Raw genomic sequence first — 23,134 nt, forward strand, 5'->3', positions numbered from 1 at the left:
TAGATGAGATTATTTCTAGATATATAGATGATAACCTTCCATTCCTGAGAGCAAGTTGATGGGAAATTATTGACTTGGTGTATTGTTGAGCTGCCTAGCTGTAATATTATACCTTTACCCCATGACTTATACCAACTTTTAGGGATATTCAACATGGATATTCAATAAGACTTCATATGACGTGGCAGATATCTCTTGATTTTGAGCTTGATATGGTCAGGATCAAAGGCCAACATTAAATTTGAAAGTTACGTGATTCATAAGAAACTGCCAGAAACAAGGACTAGACTTACTATCTCTTAGGAGGTGCGACACATGAACGACCACAGATTGGATTTTGAGATTGTCATCTCTGAAGACCAAAGGTCAAGGGATAAGGTGAAGCAAGTGAAAGACTTAGGAAGCATGAGCCATCAGCTGAGTGGAAAATTTCAAGCAGCTACATATAAGAGCATATATACACATGTTAAAATAGTAAGTTATATGAAGTACAGAGTGTAAAGCGGGAAGATTCCCATTGACATTGTGATGGAAATTGGTTCTTAACTAAAACAAAACGATTTCTAGTAGAACGTCACACTTGATTTCAAAATAACAAAAATCCAGATTTGACTGTTACTTTTCTCTGCCAACAAACTGACGGCTGATCGTCTCCCAAAATACATCCAATTGGATGATTTATTTTAAATTGCTCAGAATCCCTACATTAGTAAATATCTTCATAATCAGCAATAATCAATGTCAAAAAGTGTTTTTTTTCTTTAATATGTACCAAAAATTATCAGATGGGATTATTTCTCGATATATGACTAATAACCTTTCATTCCTAAGAGCAACAAAAGATTGATTTTGTGTACTGTTGAGTTGCCTAACTGTAATATCACACCTTTACCCCATGACTTATACTATCTTTTAGTATTTCATCTATGCAATATTCATACAATTCTCGAAGAACATGTGTCATCACTGAACTCATCATAACTCTACCTAACACCATGGATGGGTAACACACACAGGCATATATATGTATATAATATATCCTTACACACACACACACACACAGCATAAAACTGTAGATTTGTTTGTCCATGTCCTCAAATGTTAATCGCAGTTTGAACCAAGACACAGATATGCATAGCAGTATTTTTGATGTATGAACTGCTAAGTTAACTATGTAATGTTAAAAAAAGAAATTAAAATATTTACAGCAGTATGCTACCTGAATGCTGAGAATCAAACATTATAGGCTTTTGTTGCTAGTCAATCCCTCGATTGCTGGAGTCCCTTTAATTTCCATGAGCTGAGGGGAAGGTCTTGGAGTCGAAGAATGCGTCGTCTGTACATCCAATACCACACAAAGCCAATGACAACACAGATCGCTGACTCTATGTAGTAGCCATCAACGTCTGTAATGCACTTCCCTCCTGCACCTGTGCAAGCCTGCAAAAGTTATAATGTGCTGCTGTTTACATTGACTGCTGTGTATTTTTTTCAGAACCAGATTGAGGAGCACACATTTAGAAAGGTGATGAAAGTTACTTCATATGAAATGTTCTGACAAGGCAAATGCCAAGCAATGCCTCATTGTTCATTGAACTTTTGACCTTTGGCCTTGTCTAACATGACCAATATCTTAAAGGGACTGCACAGTACTGGTTGAGGTAGGGATTCATGTTCTGAACATTCCTAAGTGAGATAATGAAAAGCCTCTTATGAAATATGAAAGAGCATGTAATTTTAAGAAGGATTTAACGTTTATTTGATGAAAATTGGTTTTCAAATGGCTAAGATATCCAAAAAAGTGCTAATAATAAAAGGCGACATGCCCCAACTTTATTAGTATCTCTTTGTTTCACCTTGTTTTTGGATATCTCAGCCATTTCAAAACCGATTTTCATCGAATAAACTTTTGATACCCCTTAGAACCGCATGCTCTTTGACATCTCATAGAGTGGTTTCTGAGTATCTCACAAAACGTTAAAAGCTAAATCTTCACCTCGACCAGAACTGTACACACCCTTTAACTTGACTGGCATCTTTAGGTGGTGAATATGTGGTGTAAACTTGGTGGTTATAGCTAAAAGCCATGGAAAGTTATTGAGAGTACACCACGAAATGTTTTATACAGTGCTAATCTGGTAAAGTTCATGGACCTTTGACCTTGTCAGACTTCACATCTTTAGATGATGTACAGAGCTGCCAACCTTTGGAAGCACGAATCCCTACTCAGCAGCTCCAAAATCCGTATTTTTCCACCAGAATCCATATTTTTTCCATCTCCCTCTTTTTGCTTTTTTGAATTAAACTCGTCGACTTATGAGCCCTACATGCTCTAAACATAACATTACGACACATGCCGAAGAATCGAGCTGGTCATCAGCACGATAAAGAATCCAAACGACGCAATGTTCAGCGTTGATTGATTGCTTTCTCGCAATGCATGTGTACAAGTGCATGTATGTACCTCCAGAAACTTGCTGGGCTGGTTATGGAAGCTTCCACTATCTAGCAGGGGAGGGGGAATGCTTTCATCTTCTCAAGAAAGCTTCTGTGTGAGCGAATGCAAAACTCTTTTCGGTGTTTCCAACTATTGTTTACTATAAAACATAATCATGCGTTGTTTTCAGGCTTTTTCATTTTACTGGATTTTAAACATCACTATTTTCCGAAGTATTCCAATTTCTTTTACCCTGACTGGAATCGGAAAGTCTGCTATAACGATGATCGCAAAATGCCGCGCTGTCTGTAGTTGCGCCAATGTGCAAACATGTGGTTTCACTTTCAAGTTTAAAGGAATGCGCCATGTGCTCCTGCCTAAGAGGTTACTGCAAGTTCGATGGATCGAATGCGCCATAGCTGAGCTGAATGGCTTGTTTACGGTAAACATGCAGTTTACATTCGATACGAAGAAGTCATTACGTCTTTCACGAGGAAAAACATACAAAACAAACAAACAAAAAACACCTACGAACAAATGTTGACAGCCAAAACTTTGAAAAGTAATAAGCAGTTATGATGAGCGTAAACTGAAATTGTCATGATTTTGCTGTCTAACCAGGTGATGACTGCATCTCAATGGACCTACTCGTAGTGAATTTGTCTGGGCATACGAGACCTTTTAAGTATTTCTGTGATTGCATTTTTAATTGACTGACTAATCGATCCTTTTTCTACTGTTCAGACATAAGATATTCGATTAAGTACACTATATTCGACTGTTTGATGTTTCCTTCTATGCACCAAAAGAAAGGCTATAGAATCACGATATCTTTGCAATGATTCCTTTAATTCAACTAATGAGCTGGTTCTTCGATCGATATTTCCAGGATATTTACACGCTGTTTATTCCAGTGCGCGCATTCTTTCGTCTGGCACGCACCTGGGTGTGGCACCTGCTTTTGTGGAAATTTCCACAAGAGGAGAGGGGTGGGTGTCATGTTTCTTCCAGCCGAAGAGACTGCATGTATTCAGTATCTCACAATCTCTTCGCTCTAATTTATTGTCATTCGTGCTTTCCCCTTATTCTTTGCTGATATCCAACATTTAGATTTAACTTTACGGACCGGGGCGCGCCGGGGAGAGGCGGGGAAGCCTACCGCATGGATGTAGTGCTTACTGCATAGGCGATAGGGCATTATCGGAATTTCCAAAATCCGTAATTTTTAGGTGACATTCCGAACTCCCGTAATCGTGGTTATTTCCCGTAACAATTACGGGAAATCCGTAATAGTTGGCAGCTCTGGATGTACCTATGGTAAAAGTAACGATAAAGGTCACTGACCCATTGATCTTTGAACTTTATTATATTGAGAAAAATAAAATGAATGTAATTGCGATGAGAAATGGGTAGAGAGAGAGGAAAAAGAGAAACTCAAGGAGACAGTGTGAATGCCAACTTTTATATATTTCATAGTCACCAAATGGGAATCTTATTTCTATCAAAATTTAGGGATACGCCGTGTATTCAATACAGTAGACTTCCATTATAACAAAGTCAGCAGTCGGCAGTCAGGACTGGCAGTTTTCTTTCGTTAGATTGAAATTTCATTATAACTGAACAAATAAGCAATAAAAAACATATTGAGTGGATGGTGTTGCGGTCTATATTTTTATTTTGTTGACTTGTACGCAGAATTTCGTTATAACTGTGTTTGTTATAATGGGAGTGCACTGTGTTATTATTTAATGATACTTTGTCATACACACCTCAACTTCAGCTTGGACATCACAGTCAAGTCCCTCCTCACTGCCCCCTAGACAAGATTTCCATGTCAGGTTGTCAACCAGCCACAGGGCAACAGTTGGGGGCCAGTTGCCCCCTAGGTTGGATAGAGTGTTCAGGAGGGTCATATACGTACCCCCCATCACTGGGTCAGAGATACGGGCGGTGAAGGCCATGGAGGAGACGAACATACAGTAGAGGGCCACCTGTTGGTTATAGACACACCACATGAGCATTATTCTTGTCACATCTTGTAGTTTTTTGGAATTATATCTGGTAAATAAAACTTTTGATTTCTGGGTTATGTTTTGTTTTATTTCATTTTATTTTACTTTATTTATTTTATTTATTTTATTCTATTTTACTTTATTCATTTTATTTATTTTATTCTATCTTACTTTATTTATTTCATTTATTTTATTCTATTTTACTTTATTTTACTTTATTTAACCTTATCTTATTTCATTCTGTTTTGTTATGTTTTATTTCTTTTCATTTTCCAGCACACGTTAGTGGGTCAACAAATGCTAGCAGCCTTCACGATACATTGTGATAAATACATATCCTGGTGGTGGGGATGGGGCTTTTTGTCCAGCTGAGATCTACATCCATAATTTGAATGGGCACAGATTGAGAAATTCTTCTACCATTCTGTTTGGATCCACTGCCACACACTTCTTGACAGTCCATGCCCAACAGTGGCTACAGAAGCAACTCAAATCCAAACTATGGATAAACTGACTCTTATATTTATTGTTTGATATTTCTCTCACACATGACGCAAATCTCTCGTTTGAAGAGGCTACACCCCAGTAAATAATGCCAGTGCATATCTTGGCAATCAATGACTTAAAGTCAAAGATATAAAACACCTGTTTCTTGACCCCGGCCTAATCTAAGCATCAGTCATCGCCACAGCGCCACAGGAGGGGGGGGGGGGGGGGGGGGGGGGGCACCGCGAGAGGAGGAGATTGTTTTGGTTTTGGCATGGGCCATGTAGCTCCATGGTGCGTGTGTGTGTGTACGTGTGTGTGTGTGAGTGTAGACATTCAGCGTATGCAGACAGAGCATGCCTGTACTGTAGTGACCGGAACTATTGTCATTCCATTTTGCTCTCCCCTTCTCCCTCCCCCATCTCTCCCCCCTCTCCCTCCCTCTCTCCTTCTCTCGCTCTCCCTCTCTCTATCTCTCTCTCTCTCCCTCTCTCTCTCTTTCTCAATGATCCAGTCAGCAGGCTGATTGTAACCAGGGAGGTAGTCTCAGCTCCCCATTGTAACTCACTGCCAAATAGCACATTGTCAGCACCGGCAAACTGGCAATGCTCTCCTTCTTATTCCTGTATTTTCGTTATTTACGGGTCAATTTTTTTCGTTCGAAATGTAAAATGGATGACCATAGAATTTCTCAATAGAATATAAAATTGAAAACTTTAGAAAGGATAGAGAAAATTGAGTTCACTTTGAATGGTCTGCCACAGGCAGATATCCTTATCATGCTCTTACGTAATACGACAGCTGCTTTCTCAACGATCCAGTCAGCAGGCTGATTGTAACCAGGGAGTAGTCTCACCTCCCCGTTGTAACTCACTGCCAAATAGCACCGGCAAACTGGCAATGCTCTCCTTCTTATTCCTGTATTTTCGTTATTTACGGGTCAATTTTTTTCGTTTGAAATGTAAAATGGATGACCATAGAATTTCTCAATAGAATATAAAATTGAAAACTTTAAAAAGGATAGAGAAAATTGAGTTCACCTTGAATGGTCTGCCACAGGCAGATATCCTTATCATGCTCTTACGTAATACGACAGCTGCTGGAGTCATCAAACCCTGGCTTGGCCTCCAGGTTTGTCACGCCTGAGCAGAAGGTTTATTTGCAATGAACAAGTACTTCGACTCCCAACTCCCAAACGACAAATATACGCACCCCACTTTGGGTATACCTCAGTTGGGGACTCGCCTCAAACGAAGGATTGACGGCATGAGAAACAAAATACTACATCTTCCCCTTTGGTAGTCAAGGCATCTAAAAAAAAAGAAAAAAAAACCATGTTCTGATGACATCAAATCTAATCTCTAGTGTGGTGGATGCATCATATCAGTATTATGAAAGTGGTAAACTGACTGATGCCAAATTACAAGGGTTTAGTTGTGGACGTGCATTGCTAGTCTTGAGTCAAACGTACCTGATGAAAGGCATAGCTGACTATGAGAAGTCCATAGTAATATGTAGGAAATGTTCCATCTGGTAGCTTCATAGACGGGGTAATCCACACCAACCAGGCAAACTCCAAACCCATAAGTAACCTGAGGGTAAGAGATGGATAGATTGATAAACAGATTTGCATACACATACTAAAATCAAATAGTCAGATGGACTCTTGGAAGTTGGCGGTGAAATAATGTCAGAAGAGGGAGAGGGAAGGCAACAAACTTACTTCCATGGACACAGAAAGACATAACAGTAAAATGCAAGCACACACTTTAGCAATGAGTAGAACTAGCAATATAGATATAGAAACCATCCAAAATCACTGCCAGCAGAAATAAATATCATTACAGATTAAACAGGAACTCCGGACCAGCTACAAGTTATTGCATCTGATTGACAACCATCCTTCAGTGACGTATTATAAGCACTGGTTATTTAGTGTGTTAGTGGTAGCGATTACAATGAAAACTTGATGCAAGAATTCATTCATTTGAATAAATACACAATATTTGTATTTGCCCCACTTTTGTACATCAGCATATGGCCTTTCCTATGCATCTTGTCTGAGATTCCCCCTCCCTCCTCTCCCCCCCCCCCCATGACCAGTTAAGATTCTACAATGCATTATTTCAACCCTTTTTAAAAACACCTATTGTCTTTCTATTGTTCCTGATCTTCTTTGCTGCATTCCCCCCTGTACCTCTATCCTTCACAGGTTGCCCATTCATTAGCTTTGGTGATCATCACTGACCCTACTGTTCCTTTTTGTTTGCTCCCTCCCATCCCTTTAATCCCCCCTTTCATACCTGATTGGCTTCCTGCTAATGACACTCAACACATCACTTTTGTTTCCTTTGTTCCATGTCCCCAGCCCTTCCAAGATAGTGCATGGTACAGTTGATAAATGTCTCTGGTCCATGTAAGTGTCTGCTGACTTTTTCTGTTTGTCATTATGCCACTGATGAAGATTCTGCTGGGATTCAAAGCTCAGGCCCCTTTGTCTCAATTTTACTCGACTGTCTTACTGTTATTGGCTAAGTTTTCAGCAGCTTATTTCCCCCTTTTTTAATGGAGAATTCTCTTCACACTTTCTTGTGAACTTCCTATACTATAATACTCGAAGTTGTTGTTGTTGTCGCGGCCTTATGTATTTCCTGTTTTATTTCGGCGTTGCTGGTTTCTCTATCTCCTCCCGAGCCGTCGGCTCCGGGAAGTTGCGACCGGTGCCGTCGGCCGCAAGAGAGTATCCTACATCGAATGGCGTGGGTTTCGTCCCCTCTCCGCCTCCGTGTCGACGTCGAGGACGAAAAAGAAAAATTAATTAGCTACATGCATAATGCATTTTTGTGCGTGACGAAAGAGCCGAGCGTTTCAATATTCACGGAACCTGCGCTGGCCTCCTGCTTTCTCGATCTTCCATCTTTTAGCTTGCAGAGACACTGGGGGATACTAAAGATGATGGTGCAGCGAAATCTCTGACATCTTCCGGCGGACGCGCACGCACACACACAATGTACCTCGCAGAACTCTATACACACTCTACACTGTGTGTATATAGTTCTGTGATGTACCTTTGCCTCCGCCTGTTACGTGTACTGAATGTATTGACGATGGTTTCACGAATCTGTGTGTGCGTGACATGGACTACAAGGGCATTTACGTACAGTTCGCCATTATTGGCGTCCCCAAATGAAAACAACGAACGTTGGTTATGTAATTGTATTTTGCACAACTGCAGAATACTATATGCAGCTCAGGTACGTCATTTAGTTTGCTCGCCGTTTGCTCTCAAGTCCGGTGTCATTGTACGCAGACTGTTTAGGACGCGGCTAAATATATTTGCCGATCGTACCCTTACATATCAGATTACACGCGCAGCTGTGTCCATTCGTTTACTGCAGAGCTGCTGTAATCATACATATTCATAAGATGAGCGGACGTAGAGGAAAACCTCGCTTTGCCGACCGCCTATTTTCAAAATTGCAAGTGGAAATAGAATGTGTGGTTCTATGGTCTATCAAACCAAGTTTTGGTGACAAAAAAGAGGGAGCAAATGAAGACGAATGCAGTGATGTATATATTCTTCTTTCTTCCATAACATGGGAAAAATATTAAAGAAAAAAAAATACGAGGTCGTGAGAACCTACTCCCACGGGTGCCTATTAAACCTGATGACTATGATCTCCCCCTCCCCAAATAATAACAATGATGATAATGATAATAATAATAATAATAATAATAATAATAATGATAAGGATAATGATAATAATGATATAAATAACAATAATAGGAGCAATAATTGTAGGCCTAATATTAATTATGATAATGTACAATCTGAAGCAGATGTAGTTCTATATTGATATGATATATCAAGCCAAGTTTTGGTGATTAAAAACAACAAGGAGGGAGCAAAATTATGAAGACGAAAATATCTTATTTTTCTCACATAACATGGGGAAAAGAAACATGAAAAAAAAAACACAAAACAAACCGAGGCCTTGAGACCAGCCGTGGATTCCCGCGGGTGCCCGCGTGGATGCAAGAGCAGGGGGTAATCAAAGTCATAGTGTTAATATCTTCCCGTTTCAACGGGAACAACCTGTGGGCAGAACTTTCGGGGAATCTCATTTGCGTTTTTGGTAATTTTTCCCTGAATGTTTTTGTTTTTTTGCCCTGCGGAGGTGGAAATGTGTGTGTGCGTGAGGGGGGGGGGGGGGAGGGGGTGAGGGGCAACAAGACAACTGTTGGACTTCAACGGGTGCAAATAACCCCTCGAAACTCAAGTTCTATAATAAAAGCAAGTAGTGGCGGGAATGATCCCTACCAATGGACCGGATCGCCTGGCATATACTACAAAAATGTATTATAAAATTTCTGGGAAGGGTGGTCATTTAGAAGACAGCACAATTAACGAAAGAATGAGAAGACTTTTCTTTTTATTTCTTCAATAAAAATGTGCAAAATCGTATTATGAGAAAAAAAAATAAAACCCCTCAGACCCGTGGATTTCCACGGGTGCTGCTAGTTCTTTATATAATTATGCTACTGAGACAGCTTGTGCCAGCCTTCTTATCAAGCAATGATGACACTTGGGTTTTATGAAACTTTGAAAATCATAACTTTTGAACAGATGGTCAGATTTTCCTAAAACTTCAGGAGTATGATCTACTACTATCCTGCATTCACTGCATTTTTCAGACGTTTGGGGGTTCCAGTCTTTCATCCATCAATATGTGCCACTAGCAGAGTTTTGCATCAGTATTTCTGTTTTCATTTTCTTTATTTTCTATAGTATTGTTTATCCTTGTAGGTTACTTCACTCAACAGCAGTGCAGATGTCCATGGAAGGGGCCTCAAGACTGTTTATAAACATGTCCACATTGGTTGCATCTGCTCACCTGAATGGCATCGCATTGAGGTTTATGTTGAGGGGCCTGGAGCCTGCAGTGTACTTGCTGATTACCCATGGAAGGATAATTTGGAGTGGCACTAGTGGAACTCCTAGGAGGGCCAGTCGCTCCTTAGGAACTCCCTCCTCAATGAGCTTCAAGGCAGTTATAGAATCTGCAGCTGCAAAGCCAATCTAGAGAAAAGTTACCAAAATCACAAGAATGAGGTCTAGAGATAATTATAATGCAGTGACAGATATATAGCTGAGAAAGAAATACACTGTAGAACAAAACTTGTGAAAGTGTGTGTCTAATCTCTGCCACATACATCCAACACAAAATTAACATCACATCTTTTAATTTCTCATGTATGTATCAGAGCCAGAGAAAATAAAATTTGTAACACTATTGTGCTTTATAAAAGGCTCTCACTAGCACACACAGTGACTAAAATCAGCAACAACTGATATTACAACAAGTAAAGGATTTTTGACAGAATCCATTTGTACTTCCATTACAGGAAACACAGTCGTGAAAGAATTAATATACCTGTAGTGATAGTCTTCTCTTGGTACAACACCATTTAACAGTCATTTAAGATGCTGATCCTCAACCAACAAGCTCAAAGAAAAAAACAAAATTACCTTGCCTGTCAGAAGAATTCCCATGTAAGACATGACAACAGGCAATTGCACAATGCGATACAACTGACGATATGCTGCAACTATACTCATATCTGAATCCTGATGACTGTCCGTCTCCTTTTTGAGAACTGCAACTAGAGTTGTGGTGATGAAGAATACTATTCCCCAGAAGAACAAGAAATCTGAGAATAAATATGAACAGGGATGGATTTAGAACGGCAGGCCAACTGACAAATTCCTTCACAGGCACAGAGTAGAAAAGCCAGGGTGAAAAAAAAAAAACAAGGAAAGTTCCCCCCCCCCCCCCAAAAAAAAAATAAATAAATAAATTAAAAAAAAAAAAAAAAAATGTCCACTCTACTCTAGCATACAAAATTGCATAGCTGGTTTAAAACACTTATGAAAGGTCTTGGATTGTACACCATAATATATATGTTTGCATACGATGTAATCCCTATGATAAACTGCACACTGATAGGAAGCCATCAAACCTTTTCTATGCCTAATAATTTCTAGAGTGTAAGCTGCATCAATTCTCAGACACAATCACATGGTGAGTCAGTATTTTATTAATGTTCCTGCACAATTTGAAATTATTCAGATAAATATACACCTTTCTCTTTTTTTATGACAAGTTTCTGAAAGTCTGGTCACATAAGCTCTATCTTGCATATTTTTCACAGAAGAATAGGAGGTTCAAATCATTCAGAGTTTGCTGTTCGTTTTTTTTTTTAAAACTAATAACATAGTGAGACAAACAGAAGAATAATCTTGCATGGGGAATCTCACCTTTCATTGTAGAGCTAATATTTGATTGTATCAACAACAACAAATAAATAAATAAAAATGCAGGAGATATTAGAGACAATCTGGAACATATACTTGATAGTAAATGAAAAAATACCTTGTAGTGTCATAATTCCATGGGGTAGTGGCTCAGAACGCAAATACTTATTACAAAAGTCAGCAGACTCCAAGGCCATAAACAGAATATTTCCAATGAAGTAACCAGCAGTCTGGCCAACTGTATTACATGTTGATGCATATCCAACATTGCCTGGTGACAGCATAGTAAGGGCCCAACCATCCACAGCTATATCCTGTGTTGCTGCCAGAAAATTTAGTATGAAGAAGAGAAGAGTCAGCATAGGTACATTCGGGCCACTGCCATTTACACCAGTATCCCCGAGCAGGCCACTGACCTGGCTTGACAGTATGATCATGAAGAGGCCAATGAGGTACTGGCTAGGTACAAGCCAAGACTTGCGCCGACCAACGTTGCCGATGAACACTGCATCAACGATGGGTGCCCAGAGGAGCTTAATGCTGAAGGGCCAGTAAACAAAGCTGAACACAGCCTGCTCCTTGTAGCTGATGTTGCGGCTCTGGAGGAGGAGGGGGATGCTTCCAGCCAGGCCCAGCGGTATCCCCTGGAGGACGTAGAGGAAGAGGAGGAGGAGAATACTTCCCCTGTCCCGATCCAGATTGCTGCACCCAGCATGGTGGGATGAGTTCTCATCATGATTTGATGTCGATGAATTGATTGTGTATTCAGAACTTTCCCTCATATGACTTGAACTTTGATCATTCACAATTGAATCACTGCCTGGCTTCTTTGCTCCTCTCCTCTTTGGAGACGACATATTAGAATGCTTTCTTTCCTTCTTATGTTTTGTTTTGTTTGTAAACCACAACTTTTTTGGTCAATCACAGATAAATCTATCTATAATTGCATTGGTGATTGCACTTTCAAAACTGGACAGGCAAATCAGTGACTGTTTCCATACAACCATATAATATCTGCATCTGGTCATTCAATAGGCTTCCCTAATATTTGTTCGAGTCCGGTGTTGAGTGTAGTGTCAATCTGGAGAGAGACAGAGAGAGAGAGAGAATGGGATACACATTAAGACATCTATGAGTAGGCCTACATGACAACAGAATACCAATGTTCTTTCATCTATTCCACAAGTCAACCCATCTCAAGATATAATAAAGGAGTAGTCTTTTTGAAGAGGCCCTTAAATTCTAGCTTTCCTATGTTTCAGCTTTGAATGTTTGTGCCTGGCAAACACTAAACAGCATACAGAACAGAAATCTCATGTAGCTACAGACTGATAAATCTGCCCCCTGTTTGGTGGCCTCTTCTTAACTGTATGGTCGGTAATATGGTCAGTGTAGTGGCAGTGCGAATAAACCCTACCTACACCACACAATTAATTTCTGCATTTTACCTAACTATACACAGCCCAGTCGCTGTATAAATAGCGACAGGGCTGTACCAGAATGGCCCACAACACAAAGAGAGCTCAGTGATCACTTTACGATCGCTTTGAGTTTTGATACTTGACATTATTTTTTGTCACCTCAAACTCGGTACATGTAATCTTCATTAATGACACTACATAGCTATGTTATCAATATTGACATACACATTTCACAACTTATTGAAAATGAAGATTTTATGCAGCATGTGCAAACGGTACATCTGATAATCAGGAGTTTAAAGGCCACGCTGTCCACCATGCTGCTACCAAAGAATGCACGCACGCGTACGCATAATTTGCTTTTGTTGAGTGGTCAACGCGCCATTTTGAATTCTGCAACGATGAACCCCGATGGTCAGGGATTGCGCTAGAAAGTGCCATTTTTTTGTTCAATGGACTTATCGTGAGGGCCCTCTATGGACTTATATACCTTCTGCACCTATAAGCATGCACTTTACGCGAGTAACGTACAAATGTCTATATGTACCGTACTTATGGGTAAACTCGGCCTAGCGGGTGAAGTCGGCCCCCAGCGCGCACAGTACAACTACTTGTAATGCGCGCGCTGGGGGCCGACTTTACCCGCTAGGCCGAGTTTACCCATAACTACGGTATAAGAAATGTATAAATTGTATTTGTAATAAGTTTTGTAGTTGTGTTGTGGTTCCCCACTTTGATGGCGAGGCCCCGTCTGTCTGACGCTGCGAAGCACAGCGTCTGGTCGGGCTACACTTTAATTAAATTACTTAGTTATTACCTACGTTAGATGTCCTACTACTACCTAGTGTACTACTCCTACCACTACTCCTAGACACACGACTAGGATAGGAATAGTGTTGTGTATTGGCATGCTAGGCGCCATTTAAGATCGTTTAAGTTGCCATGTGTTGTGACATTGTGGAGAGGTACAGATTCAAACATACAATTACGCTGTTAAAGTCATCGACGAAATAAAGGAGTTGTGGAGTCCAATAATATGCAGTTGAAGTGTTTATTTCTGAGTCCCGAAACTCAGACAGCAAAATAGCCAAAGTGTAACATAGGAGTTACACAAGTTACAACTAGAAATGTCGCTACAGCGACTGGTTATACCCCCGCCAAACAACATTTCATAAGCTTTGGTCAAAACAACATTTCATAAGCTTTGGTCAAAAAACTGAGGAAGTAGTTAAATCCGCAAGATCTTTCCTTGATCTTCTGCCATTAATATGCCGTTACCATGGCTACGTACTTTCGGGTACTGTCGAAAAATGCGTCTTGCACATCTACAACCAAAGGCACACATCTGTACCAAGTTTCATGGAAATTGGGCAAAAACTGAGGATGTAGTTTGCAACACAAAATTTTCCATCATTTTGGCTCATAATATGTGAGCTGTTACCATGGCAACATACTTTTTGTCACTGTCAAGAAATGTGTCATGCCAACCTATATCCTAAGACAAACATTCAATATGAATTCCATGAGAATTGGAAGAACACTGATGAAGCAGTTTTGCCATGAAGCATTTTGCCCTATATTTTACCAATAACATGCCGTTACCATGGCAACGCACTTTTTGCCACTGCGGAAATATGTGTCTTGCACATTAACATATTCAGATGAACATCTGTACCTAATTTCATAAAAATTGATCAAAAACTGTGGGAGGAGTTCGCGACGCAAGATTTGTACCCATTTTTGCCCATAATATGCCGTTACCATGGTAACGTACTTTTGGGTACTGTCAAAAAATACGTCTTGCACATCTACAACCCAAGGCACACATCTGTGCCAAGTTTAATGGGAATCGGTTGAAAACTGAGGAAGTAGTTCGCGACGCAAGATTTGCAACGGACCGACCGCCCGACCGTCCGCTGATTCCTATATACCCCCTTCAAACTTCGTTTGGCGGGGGTATAAATATCTCCAATGCCGGTAACACAGATAAAATCACAACATGTTCAAAGAGCAGATGAAATGCTACATTCTCATCTGGCTGAAGCTTGGAGTAGCAGTGTCTCGATTCTACTTTCAGAAACTATCTCTCAAAACTTGGGGGAAAATCTCATCCTGAAAAGCACATGGTCCATACACTGTAAGGGGAATAGTAGATCGATTATGTAGAACGATTACAATAGTAGATCGATTATGTAGAACGATTACGATCACGATTGATGGAGATCGATGTAAGAGAAGAGGAAAAGGAACGACGATGTAACGACGAAGAGGTAGCTTGTGTGCCGTGTCGGCAAAAGTAAAAGAGAACAGATTGCATATTCCTGGTGTTGATATCAGTCATTCTGTGTGTTGTCTAACGAACCCTTACATTTGGCGCTGCGAGCAGGGTTAATGATGACTATGAATGTAGGATATATATTAACCGGGTCTGACACTCTCGATTTGATGTGGCGACATGCTATTGGTGTCTCATTGTGTAGTTACAGTGTAGCCCCAGCTATACACTTTTCCGTGAGTAGTGAACGTAGTGATTCCCACTGCTGCGTATCGACGGGTGAATTGTTAGAAGCACTCGTCGGTGGATAGTTTCGATGTGGAGCTTTTTCACATGGTACACAGAGAGTTTGTGTGAATGCTGTCCCTTGGCAGACTTACTTGAGGATCAGTTCACTTTCCTGTCCACATGATTAATGAATGTTAACTAGGATTAGGACTACGGCTATATGTCTACTCCCATAAAAAAAATAGGCCTTATCTAATGCAATGGTTCGTCAGTGTCTGCGTCCATTCGGACTCTCAGTACTGTTTCGTTTTTGAAGCTCAAGTCATCCTTACATGAATTCATTGCTGATTTAGCATTTTTGTGGTTGGAGTAGACAGTACCGATGATTTAGAGAACAGTAGTATTGAAAACGGAAAAAGAGGTGAACCCTAAACGAATTTACCAAATACACCACTTAATGGAAAAGAGATACAAGGGTAAGGAACATCACCACGGTAGACATTCCATCAAAATATCGACACAGACGCAAGACAAACAATAAGGCACATGTGTATGATTTTTTTTATTGCATAAGTGGATAGGAATTTTGTATGTTACTTTTAGAGAAAATTTTTGTATTAAGTTTTTGTAATTGGTAGCTTTGGTGGTTGAGATTTAATTAAATTTTAAATTGATTGTAGAATTTAGATGAAAAGGGCTTAAATAAAGAGAGAAAATATAACAAGTAAACCAAGTATTGTAATATCCTGACACACTAACACTGCATTGGCTGGTTTGAGTTTTTTGGTTGTGGTCAAGATAAATTGCTTTGGTTTTTTGATACTGTGCGGCCTCTAGTGTGTGAGCTCAGTTTTTCTTTTTTTTCCAAGTTTATATGTCTTGAGGTCACCAAGATGTCAGGTCGGTCAGCATATCTTAATCGCTTTACTGCGGAATACATTGCTAAGCTATGTGACTTGAACCACATAGATACACAACTAGTGAAAACCAAAGCAGAGAGAATAGAATGTTTGGTGGAGTTGCCTCACATGGTGGAAGAGGTACGTTCCCAAGAGAATAAAGCAGAAATGCAAAAAGCCATTACTGCAGATGAACTCCTCAAGGTAATGCAACATATGAACATAGCCAGACAGGAGGAGACTGAAAAGTTATGTGATTCATTCATGCAAGTAGTAAACCAAAGTGCTCTGAAGTCGAGTCCACAGTTGGTAGGTTTGCATAAGCTGAGTTCTGATGATGATATCGAGTGTTACCTCAGCACTTTTGAACGCATTGCCACATCTGCAGATCAGGATAGAGCAGATTGGCCCCGTTTGCTAGAATCATATTTGACTGGCAAAGCACAGCAGGCATTTCATGCTTTGGATGGTACAGACAAGGAGGATTATGACACAATTGTTCGAGCCATAAAACGCAGATACAACCTGACCCCTGATGCCTATCGGGTCAGATTCAAAACTGATGCAAAGAAAGGAGGTGAGACCTTTGAAGAGTTTGGATATCGACTCCAAGAGAACTTGCTGAGGTGGCTAGAGATTTCAGAGAGCACCTTTAACATACCCGAGGTGAAGCGCAGCCTGAATTTAATCATGATGGACCAGTTTCTTGTGTCTGTGTCTGACAAATCCCTGCGTCTGAAACTGAGAGAGGCACGGTGCAAGTCATTGCATGACTTGGCACGATTGGCAGATGAGCTACTGCTTCATCGCAAGGCCAATTTTTCCATGGTTGAAGACAATCCTACTCCTCGCAAGCCAAGAACTGGTGGTGATCCAACTCGTAGCAGAAGAACATTCAACATGAGTTGCTATGGATGTGGCAAGCTTGGACACCGCATCGCGGAGTGCCCCAAAAACGTCCCCAAACTCCCAGCCCAAGAAACCCAAGCTTCAACTCAAGCTTCGACTCCAGTCAAAACTAGTGCAGACTGCAGTTTTTTGGCACCCCATCGAGAAGAGATGCCAATGGTGGATATTGGGCTGAGTGGTCCACAAACAACCTCTTGCAAGATTCATGCCCTGGTAGATACTGGTGCCAGCGTATCTCTCATGACTACTAGGCTAGCTAATCAACTTGGGCTCAATCCAGCATCTCAAGATGAAGATGGATCCCTTCGCATGGTTGATGGCACATATTGACTCCGGCGGGAATGGTGCATGCCAAAGTCGAAATAGGGGGTAGTGTTGTGGATAGGACCTTCAGAGTTGTAAAGAATCTCCCAGCTGAAGTCCTTGGAGTAGATTTTGCCAAGCAGGTTGGCTTGGTCTTGGATTTCAGTAGTGGTTCTTTCAGCACAACTGGTCCTGAGGGAAATGACAGGTGCATGCAGTTCTCAATGCAGGGCTTCCACCCTGAAGAAACCACAGAAATCGATGAGAACGATGAAGTCGAACATATGGGGCAACCCACTCAACCAGAGATTGCCCTCACCCCTATCGAAAGTCAACACCTTCAAGACTTAATAGAAGAGTTTCACACTGTCTTTTCACCTGAAGCGGGGCACACCAACGTTGCTACACACAAGATAGATGTAGGAGATGCAACCCCAGTGCGTGCGCACCCGTATCGGATGGGACCAGAAAAGAGGAAGGCTGTAGAGGAAGAAATTGACGGCCTCCTGAAAACAGGAAAGATTGAACCTTCAGAGTCCGCATGGGCATCCCCAGTTGTGATGGTTCCAAAAAAGGGAAATAAATACAGAATGTGTGTTGACTATCGGTGTCTGAATGCGGTGACAAAGCTGGACGCGTTCCCGATGCCCACTGTTGATTCCATTTTGGGGTCACTACATGGTGCAACAGTCTTCTCATCTCTACATCTTCACAGCGGATACTGGCAAATGGGTATTGCTGCTGAAGACGTTGAGAAAACAGCCTTCATTTGTGGCCAGGGTCTATTCCAATTCAAGGTCCTTCCTTTTGGTCTGGTGAATGGCCCAGCCAGTTTTCAAAAGCTGATGTCAAAGGTTCTTGGAGAGCTGATCGGTCGCTGTTGCTATGTCTACTTGGATGACATTGTGTGTTTCTCCCAAGATGTTCCCCAACATTTGGAAGATCTTCGAGCCATCTTCAAGAGATTGGAGGAGGCTGGGCTCACAGTTAATGAGGAGAAGTGTCAACTAATGAGGGCCGAGATGAAGTATTTGGGCCACATTGTCAGTGCCGAAGGACTCAAACGTGATCCGGAGAAACTCTCAGCCATCAAATCCTACCCATCCCCAAAGAATCTCAAGGAATTGGAATGGTTTCTTGGGATGATGGGCTGATACCAAAAGTTCATTCCCCATTATGCAGATGTGGCTGCACCCCTCTTTGCCCTCAAGAAGAAGGGAGAGAAGTGGACCTGGAATGACAAATGTACACATGCCTTCCAAACCCTGAAGGATGCCCTCATGACTGAACCCATTCTTGGTTATCCGGATGAGACTGCAATGTTCACCGTTCACACGGATGCTAGTGATGTGGGGCTTGGTGCCATTCTCACACAGAGCACACCATCAGGGCCAAAGACCATCGCTTTTGCTAGCCGCACCCTCTCCAAAGCAGAACGCAATTACAGTACCGGTACCACTGAGAAGGAATGCTTGGCTGTAGTTTGGGCCTTGGAGAAATGGCGACCATACCTTGAGGGGAGAAGCTGCCGAGTGGTAACTGACCACCAGGCACTGTGCTGGCTCTTCCGGAAAAATAAGCAGAATGGACGACTTGCTCAATGGGTACTTCGCTTGCAGGACTTCCGCTTTCAGGTGATCTACCGTCCAGGTTCCCAACACCATGTCCCAGATGCTCTCTCTAGGATAAATGAGATACCCATGGTGGTTGGGGTGGTGGAAGAAGTGCCAACTGAAGAGGAAGAGTGTGACTTCAAAGATTGCTGTCGGCCTAGTGGAAAAGTGATCGACTGGATTCAATGCGATCAGTGTGATGGCTGGTTCCACCAACGGTGTGTCTCGCTCACCAAAGAAGAGGCAGATGCCATGGAACTCTTCTCCTGCCCGGCTTGCCAAGAGACAAGTACCAACACTCCTGAAACACACGCAAAAACAGTACACACTGTGCCCCTGGATAAGGTGGCCTTTTCCACTGCACAAAGACAGGACCCGATGCTGAATCTCATTCGTGAGAAGATGGCAACAAATCCTGATACCAACCATGGATACTTCTACCTCAAGGACAACCTATTGTACTGCCAGGATGGGTCGTTGGTAGTGCCTAAGGAGCTGCCACCAGCAATTCTACTGGAAGTCCATGCAAAACCAAGTGCAGGACATCTGGGACGAAGAAAAACGCTCCAGAGATTGAAGGACATGAATCTATGGTGGAAAGGAATGTGGAAAGGAATGTCCAAAAGCGTCCGGAGTTTTGTTCGGAGTTGCCGTAGCTGTCAACAAACCAAACCAGTGTACCAAAAGAAACCAGGAAAGATGATCTCCACTGGTTCAGTGATTCCATGGGAAAGGCTTGGTGTAGATCTGATGGGACCACTGCCTCGAAGCTATGGGGGACATGAATACCTTTTGGTTGCTGTGGATCGATGCACCAGGTTCGTGGAAGTGATCCCACTGAAGTCTGCCACAAGTAGTTCAGTTGCAAGTGCCCTGGTCAGACAGGTTTTCTGCAGATATGGACCTCCCAAGGCACTCATCTCAGATAACGGTTCACAATTCCGGGGGAAAAATCTCAGAGCGGTGTGCGAGGAATGGGGAGTGGAACAAGTTTTCACCACTCCATATCATCCTCAGAGTAATTGGGTGGAAAGAGTCAACCGCAATTTGAAGGCAATGCTCCAGGCACACACTGAAGATGATCATCGTCTATGGGATGTACATGTGGCGGAATTCGCCTTTGCTTTGAACTCCAGTTGCCACGACGCTCTAGGAGTGGAGCCTGCCCGCCTCATGTTTGGTAGGAAACTGAACTCCCCAATGACGAACAGGCTTGGACCCCCTGCAGCAGTGTGTACCGACCTTCCAAGCGACCCGGAGTTGGAGCTTCGCCAACAGAAGGCAAGAGATGACGCAGCGAAGCATTACAACAAGCGCCGTTGTGAGGTACGCGTGCAAGAAGGAGACCAGGTGCTAATCAAGACATTTCCATTGTCAAACGCAAAAAAGTCCTTCAGTGCGAAGCTAGCGCCACGATGGGCGGGACAATACATTGTGCGAAAGCGTGTGACACCTGTGACTTTCTTGGTTGTCCACAAGAACAACCCCCGAGACACACGCATCATGCATGCGGACCAAATGAAACTTTGTAAAGACGATTGAACACTGTCACAGGAAGTGTAATGAACACTGAAAAAACTTGTGTATTGCACGACATCAACAAAAAATATTAAGACAAGTGAAAGTTTTTAATGTTTTCTATCACCTTGGACATTGGTGCTTGCTGATTTTGGAGAAAGGACTGGTGTTTTTTGTTGTGTTTTGAAAGATGTGTATGTGAACATGGATTATTTTTCCATGTTCTATCTAACTGTATCTGTTATGATGTTAAGGACATTAATATACTGTATGTTTATAGCTAGACAGAAAGATCCGTCTGTCCGGAGGACTCTTTTATATTTTGCCATTAACGCTGTCCTCCGTAGACAGACGGAAGGTTGCAGTACCCATTGCTGTGTGGATGTTCTTAACCACTGTCTCTATGGAAAATTGGGTGAGGTACCTCACCCTTCTCGATTGCGTCTAATTCACGGCCCTAGGTCGGCAAATTTAAGCTTTTATGGTGAAATTATTTTTTTAAGAATACGTTACACTCACCAGATTAATGAATAATCCAACATTTTAGGAGAATTTTCAACGTAAAACACAGCCTGTCGCGTCGTCACATTCAAACTGCAGAAACATACACTATGAATCTATCAGCCAATCACATGCGAGGTAGTTTCTACGTGTTTGTTTTACTAAAACACGTACCTCGCATGTGATTGGCTTAGCAATTGCTACAGATTCAAAATGGCGACTTACTGCTCGCGAACGGCGATGTTGCGATATCGATAAAATTTCTGCATTATAACCGAGGTTATGTGAGTATTTCGATTGCAAAATGTGAGAAATTTATCCCAAATATTGCTGCATAATGTGTCATGTCATGTCATACTTGTTTGAATGTAAAAAAGCTGTCTGAAATTTGGTTTATCGTAACGTTTGATCTGTGCGCGACTGCTCCACACAGGAGCCGCAATCATTGACTTCGGTCTGTATACGGAGGGGATCCGTGAAGCCAGACGCAGTCTCCGCGGAACATTCCCCGACGGACAGATACAGACCGATCTTTCGGTCAAGTTTATAGCATGCTGACAGTGCACTGATATTTTGTTTTAGCCTGTTCAGAAAGATTTCAATGAAGTGGTGAAAAGGCCTAGGAAATTCAACACTATATTCACAACATCTGTCAGATTTGGTCAGTTATGTGGACAAAATAATACTCTCACATTTGCACGTTTCATGGACTTCAGTCGTATTGTCATGTACCACTGACACAGGGCCTGGGTAGCAGCATTTATGAATACTAAAGTTGTTTGTATACAGAGGTTAGAATACATAGTTTTACAATGTATTTACACTGTGGTGTAAGTGACATTTAGACGTTAAAACGAAAGTGTAGTTCAGGGTAGTGTGCATTGTTTAGTAGCCGTGGTATTTAAAGTATGAGAAGTTGTGTTTACCCGTCTTTGTTTGGTTAAATGTTTGAAAATTCTGTAGAAGAATTTTGAGGGGGGAGTGTAAGGGGAATAGTAGATCGATTATGTAGAACGATTACGATAGTAGATCGATTATGTAGAACGATTACGATCACGATTGGTGGAGATCGATGTAAGAGAAGAGGAAAAGGAACGACGATGTAACGACGAAGAGGTAAAGCTTGTGTGCCGTGTCGGCAAAAGTAAGAGAGAACAGATTGCATATTCCTGGTGTCGATATCAGTAATTCTGTGTGTTGTCTAACGAACCCTTACAACAAAATATGATTGGTCAATTCAACGTGGGCATGGAAACGTAGGGTATGGTCTTAGTCATTTTGGGGCCTGAAACAAAGGAACAGTGTTGAGGGTATTATAATGGGAGATGGATTTGTGGCAGGAAGGGAACTGGACAAGGGGTGATAACTTTCTGACCACAATGGGAGTGGATACTTTGATGTGGGGTTGTTAGGAGGAAACTAACCTTGGTGCATGGTGGTCTGACATAAAAAGGCTCCTATTGACATGAGGGGTGATGGACAGGTGTTGGGGTTACTGTGCTATGGGTTATTGAACTATAAGGGAAAGGACTAAAGCACGAATGGCAACTATATTCCATAGTTAGGTAATGGAGAATTGCGCCTAAATGACGGATGTAACAATATGCAATAGCTAATCATTTAATAGCCAATACTAATAGGATGGCTCCCCTATAATCACTGGTAATACATGATATCTCCTTGCCTACCATCCCACCATTTCCAGTAACGATTCCCACGTGACTCTATGGCTCTACCCTTGATATTTTATAAATAACTCCTGACCTAGATGAAGTGTCTACATTACATAAAGCTCTAACACTGACAGTTAAAATAGACAAGCACCAACGCGTTATTCTACGAATGGGACTGTTACAAGTACAAAGCTGGCAAGATGGTGAATTCCATTGTAAAATTTAGTATGTGACTTATATTACGATGAGTTAATCTGAATGGGGAAATCAAAACAGCACAGGGAACCTACTTGTGCTTGACAAATGACGTGGAGTTAAGCATTCAATCCAGAAAACAAACTCGTCTGAGCAGAACTGATCATACCGGTAACACACGTCAGCAGCGCAGCAGCTGTATGCGATATGCATACGTACACAGCAATGCGGTAATACGATGGTGCGCGGCGCGCGTACGGGGACGCGTCATAGAGATGTACTTAGTATATGTATATCTCTATGGGACGCGTGCATAGATCTGTAATGCAGTGAGAGCATACAGTGTAC

The 23,134-nt window shown here is 41.7% G+C and overlaps 1 protein-coding gene across 1 annotated transcript; it reads right to left on the minus strand.

The window, feature by feature from the left end:
* Positions 1-1,260: 1,260 nt before the first annotated feature.
* On the minus strand, positions 1,261-22,971 carry LOC139735858 (acetyl-coenzyme A transporter 1-like). Its single transcript, XM_071646605.1, has 7 exons — positions 22,882-22,971; positions 11,370-12,332; positions 10,466-10,647; positions 9,831-10,015; positions 6,407-6,527; positions 4,207-4,428; positions 1,261-1,440 (listed from the first exon to the last, which is right to left on the minus strand). The coding sequence occupies exons 2-7, from the start codon at positions 12,106-12,108 to the stop codon at positions 1,261-1,263; spliced, it is 1,629 nt and encodes a 542-aa protein (XP_071502706.1). The 5' UTR covers positions 12,109-12,332; positions 22,882-22,971.
* Between the last annotated feature and the right edge of the window lie 163 nt (positions 22,972-23,134).

This window comes from Diadema antillarum, unplaced genomic scaffold (assembly GCF_040938485.1).
Source record: "Diadema antillarum isolate AM-2024a unplaced genomic scaffold, OU_Dant_1.0 seq00000604_RagTag, whole genome shotgun sequence".
Taxonomy (NCBI): domain Eukaryota; kingdom Metazoa; phylum Echinodermata; class Echinoidea; order Diadematoida; family Diadematidae; genus Diadema; species Diadema antillarum.